Source organism: Cryptomeria japonica, chromosome 9 (genome assembly GCF_030272615.1).
Source record: "Cryptomeria japonica chromosome 9, Sugi_1.0, whole genome shotgun sequence".
NCBI classification, from domain to species: domain Eukaryota; kingdom Viridiplantae; phylum Streptophyta; class Pinopsida; order Cupressales; family Cupressaceae; genus Cryptomeria; species Cryptomeria japonica.
Genome location: NC_081413.1, coordinates 543613276 through 543618896, shown reverse-complemented (window position 1 = coordinate 543618896; position 5621 = coordinate 543613276). Strand labels below are relative to the sequence as shown.

The 5621-nt window shown below is 36.1% G+C and overlaps 1 protein-coding gene across 1 annotated transcript; it reads right to left on the bottom strand.

The window, feature by feature from the left end:
• Window positions 1–2020: 2020 nt before the first annotated feature.
• Window positions 2021–5064, bottom strand: LOC131061017 (zerumbone synthase). The gene is made up of 4 exons (XM_057994526.2): window positions 4940–5064; window positions 4649–4718; window positions 4408–4494; window positions 2021–2976 (listed from the first exon to the last, which is right to left on the bottom strand). The coding sequence occupies exons 2-4, from the start codon at window positions 4654–4656 to the stop codon at window positions 2190–2192; spliced, it is 882 nt and encodes a 293-aa protein (XP_057850509.1). The 5' UTR covers window positions 4657–4718; window positions 4940–5064; the 3' UTR covers window positions 2021–2189.
• Window positions 5065–5621: the final 557 nt, after the last annotated feature.

Here is a 5621-nt window from a genome sequence, read left to right as displayed (position 1 = left end):
AGGTGTGCTCCTACTTCGTATATTCTCTCCATCATCCCTAAATCTTAGGTGGAGGTTTTGTCTACATCAACTTGGTCAAGGTCCACTTGTCCTACAATGCCTAAATTTCCTCTAACATCCCTAGATTGGTGATTACACTTGTCTTGGAAGGCCTAGATTATCTCCAACTATCCTATATCCTAGGAGTCTCCATTCTTGGTCAAGGTGAGCATCCTGCCATGCGGCTTCTCCTTTCACCTTGTCCTCCATCCTATCATTGTAGGAGGAACATCTTCCTCCTTTCTCGCTCACATTCCAACCAATTCTTCATAGCCATTCATTCTATCAAGATTCACTCTCAACCGTTGATCTTCGCCACATAGGGCTTTGCTCTTGGAAAATCTATATAAGGAAGTCATTCTCTTGCATTTGAAACTAGTTAATTTCAAGCAATCAAGCAATCAAGCAATCACAAGTGTGCCTTTGGCTTAAGCATTAGTATCATTGTAGGGGCACATCATTCATCCACCATAGATTTGCATACCATCCTCGTCTAGTTACATCATAGCTCATTGCATCTCTCATACCACAAAGTTCATTCATCTTTTGTCATCTTGGAGCAACAAACATCAGTTTAATCTAAGAGAAAACAAACATCACAGGAAGATCAAAAGTTGATAAAACACAATGGAACTTACAGAGAGTTTTGCTTTGTAGTTTACTCATTTATTTAGTTTCATTGGTGATTTTGTTATATTGTAGGATCTTAGAGTTTGTGACAGCTTAATCAGTAGTCGTACAAGTAGTTAAATTTCCTCATCACACAACATTTTTTTATTTTTAAATAATTAATAAATAAAGTCAAAGGTGCATCGTAGATGCTCCATAGAGATTCTTTCAACAATGTCTATGCAACATCTAGGATGCACCACTAACTGTATTTATTAATTGATTGAAAATTATAATACAACAATTTTTTTTAATTTTCAAATAACTAATAAATAAGTCAAAGGTGAATCCTAGATGCTCCATAGACATTCTTTCGACAACATCTATGGAGCATCTAGGATGCACCTTTGACCATATTTATTAATTGATTGAAAATCATAATACAACAATTGTTTAGATTTTTAAATAATTAATAAATAAAGTCAAAAGTGCATCCTAGATGCTCCATTGACATTCTTTCTCAAATGCAACATCTAAAATGCATCTTTGAGGGTATTTATTAATTGATTGAAAATCATAATACAATAGTTTTTTTAATTTTCAAATAATTAATAAATAAAGTCAAAGATGCATCCTAGATGCTTAGCATCTAGGATGCACCTTTCACCATATTTATTAACTGGTTGAAAATCAAAATACAACAATTTTTTAAAATTTTCAAATAATTAATAAATAAAGTCAAAGATGCATCCTAGATGCTCCATAGACATTTTTCGTCAGTATCTATAAGGCATCTAGGATGCACCTTTGATCATATTTATTAATTGATTAAAAGTCAAAATACAACAATTTTTTTAATTTTTACATAATTAATAAATAAAGTCAAAGATACATCTTAGATGCTCCATTGACATTTTTTCCACAGCATCTATAGAGCATCTAAGATGCACCTTTGACCATATTTATTAACTTATTAAAATCAAAATGCAACAATTTTTTTTAATTTTAGAATAATTAATAAATAACATTATAAATGCATATTAAATATTCCATAAACATTTGCTAAATAGTAATTCACATGCATCTCAACGGACTGAAAATGACTTTCAAAATTTGGAACAAACCCTAATAGAAAATTTCTTTACTGCGAGAATTCACAGCTAGCGGTTAAATTTTTTCCTGCAAGTCCATTTCATTGCCACTAAAATGATGCGTTAACAATAAGAAAATGCAGGGAACTGCAATGGTGGCCAATTGCCATTAATTGTAAGCTATACAGTGGATAGTGGTTCGAGTCTCGGGCCAATTGAAAAATCACATTCAGTACAATTCAACGTAAAAATCACATTCTATGGTGATGATATATCAGGAGTGTGATCTGAAATAAGATGTTGATGTGATTGGAAGTAAGATGTTGATGCGAAAATTACACACAATCAAATCAGAAACAACATCCATAACTAAAAAAATCACATTTTTAAGTTGAAAGGCAAAAGGATTTCATGGTAGAAAAACCACCATCACAGAAAAAATTCACATTTTTAAGTTGGAAGGCGAAAGGATTTCATAACAGAGAAACCACCATCAACAACCAAATTATGGCCAGTAATGTATCTCCCATCATCTGAGGCAAGATACAGGGCTGCTCTTGCAATGTCCTTCACCTCACATCTCACCCCTTTCATCTCTCCACAGTAGTCCAAAAACATGGCCAACTCCTCCTCAGAGGTCTGTGGGAACAGCTGGCGGAGCCCCTCCAATGCGAAAGGGGTTGCAATGGCGTAAGGCGAGATGCAATTGACACGTATGCCATGCTGACTCAGCTCGCTGGCCACAGATTTCACCAGCCCTGGAATGGCAAATTTGGAAATGGAGTAAGGATGGGGTGCAACACCACCAATAAGCCCTGCTATGCTGGCGGTGCAAAGTATGCAGCCTTGCTTACGTGGCACCATGGCTCTGGCTGCGTGCTTCATGCCTATGATGGCGCCTCGCACATTTATCTTCATGACATAGTCCAAGTCACTGAGGTCCACGTCAGCTATGCTTGCCACAATTGGTCCTGGTACGCCAGCATTGTTGTACATGATGTCCAGGTGGCCGTGCTTTGAGACTGCGTAGGCTACAGCCTCTGCCACGTGGCTTTCTTGGGTCACATCACAGTGAATGAAGTCTGCAGTGGGTCCTAGTTGTCTGGCCGCTTCCTTGCCCACCTCATCCTGAATGTCGGCAATTATTACTTTGGCGCCATTCTGAGCAAATTCTGTTGCAGTGGCCTTTCCTATGCCACTGGCTGCTCCTGTTATCAAAGCCACTTTCCCTTCCAGCCTGCACTTTCACATCAATCACAGTGGGCTATTCATTCTGTACACTTGAATTGGGTATTGCCACCTAGTTAAGAACACAGTGAAACAGAAAAAAAAACAGTGTACTGATCCAATCAGATGCAAAAAAAGTGTCAGAGTGAAGATTCAGGTAAAATCTACTGGGAACAGTGTGCACTGTGCAATGAACGTTGTTGAGAGCAGTGCAGCAATCAAAATCAGATTTTGTGAAGTGGGTCAGTCTCAGTCAGAATGATTGAAATCAAATTTCAGAGAGAGGATCCTCTTAGGGCTGAGTTCAATAACTCCCAAATTATTATATGAGATAAGTAGGGTACACAGGTCCAATCAAGTTTACTGTTTGCATTGACTTCAAATGTACTAATCAAAGAAAATTTATAGAGTTTTGGATTCCATCTTCAAGTGAATCCATCCCTTGTCACTACAGATAGCTGAGCAAGACTGATATGTTTTTAACAAACAAGAATACCCAATGACAGTAAGGCTTCAACACCGACGCATAAGACTCCATAGTAGTTTTCAAGGAATCATTTCAGTACAGTATATCTGTAATACATCTGAATCTAGAAATGTATCAGAAGTAAATTTGAAATTAGAAGTAATCTCGTCTGATAGATTTGAAACTAGAAGTAAATACATTTGAAATCAAAGCAATCTTTTCTAATACAGTTGAATCCAGAAACAATCTTTTCTAATACAGTTAAACCCAGAAGCAATCTTATCTACAGTAGATTGTGAAACTTTCATGCTAGCTACAGTACTTCTCTTGACTGAATAAATACTCGTTGAAATGGAGTCAGAGGATTCTTCATCAACTAAAATCTGTCTTTGACTTGGGCATGTGAAGAACCAAGCAGGATAGAGAAGTGTTACTACACATTTTGCCTGTGGGTGAAACTTATACTATAGACACCAGATTTTCACAACTCATAGTATTGTTCATTAAAGTTTTTAGATGATAACTGTGCAAAATTTGTAGTAATTGCAATTTGTCTGTGACTTGGACCAAGCAGGATAGAGAAATGTTGCTACAAATTTTGCAGGTGAGTAAAACTTATATTATAGACATCAGATTTCTACATTAGTGTGAGCAAATTTTTTCTTCTGCAGCGGTCCAGGTGCTGTAACCCAAAACATTGATGCAAAAATCTTTTATACAGTTAGAAGCCAGAAAAAATTCAAAATTCTCTTACAATAAATCATAGTCTCTCTGGAAAATTCATAAATTTAATCAATTTACGGAGTCAAATTCAGAAACACTGTCAAACAAAACTTGTGCTGTAATATGTTTCTGTAAATAATCCATTCATATGTTGCAGTAAACAGCAAATTTGATAAGAACAGCAGAAATCCTAAAGAGTAAACTCTGAAGCCAGAAACAGAAAAACATGTACAGAGATTAGGTGATGAAGACCTTTGCCCTGGTTGAGTGGAAAAAAGCCTAACGAATTCATGGCATGTTGCTGCACCCACATTGTAGAGCCTGTTCACAAACTGTTTCCTGTAAACATACCACTCTCTGCAGTAAGATTTATGTTCATATTCAAATACAATCCACAAATAACAGACCATTAACAACATACAGAACATGAAATGAAATGATTGGTATGGATTACCATACAGTAAAACCAGTGGCTTGAAGCCTCTGAGCTTACCTGAACATTGTGGTGAGATTGGAGGGATTTGAAACTCTGAAATGCTTATGAACCAAGCAAACAAACTTCTCTGCAAAAGAAAAAAGCAAATGATAAGCAGAACTAAATGCCAAATGGCCTTTAGAAATACTTTTCAGTTTAAGGCCCGCTCGCCCTGTTTATATGTAGGGCAATAAACAATGGAAAAGAATCAAAATCAATCTTTGCTGTCAAGCTGAAATGAAACAAAGAAAGGAAAGGACAGCTAACTATCTGGATGGATTCATTGTAATCAATGGTGGCAGGGCCCACCTCTACCACAGTGCTTATCCTCCTCGCTGTTCTAAGCTATGGTGACCCATTTCAGAAATCATTTTTGTTTCAGGACCATTCATATGGGGCGATCTGCGCCATAGATAGGCCTGTATAGCCTAGTGTGTGGGGGACCTAATTGCAACTGATTAAGCGCATGGTCACATGGATAAAGAAGAGCTTGAAAATAACACGTTATGGTCAACACTGCCGGCCGGTATTACTGGCACTTTATGCTGAGGGCATTACAATCTTTTTACCCAAGTATGGTAAATCTTCTTTTTTTTGGGGGTTGTGGTAAAATAGTAAGTTTTGATGTCATGAAGGAAGATTGTTAATTGTAAAGATAAAAAGTGTTTATTTTGTATTCTTTTTGGTTTAGTATTTGTTTTCTTTAGTATTTTTTAAAAATAAATATGATTACAATTTGTTTTTAGTATTTGACAATTTGTCTTAATCTATATTTTATGGTATATTTTGTTCATTGTAGATGTGATGTGAATCTTCAATTTTGTTTAGTCTTCGTCTTTTCATTATCATGCATGTAATGTTGTCTCATTAGAGAAAATCACATGTGGTAGCATCCATAATATTTGAGGGGTGATTATTTAAAACTTTTTATTTGTCGTTTTTCTTCATTTCACATGTCTATGCTCTTTTCTATCTAAATAGTTAAAACAAT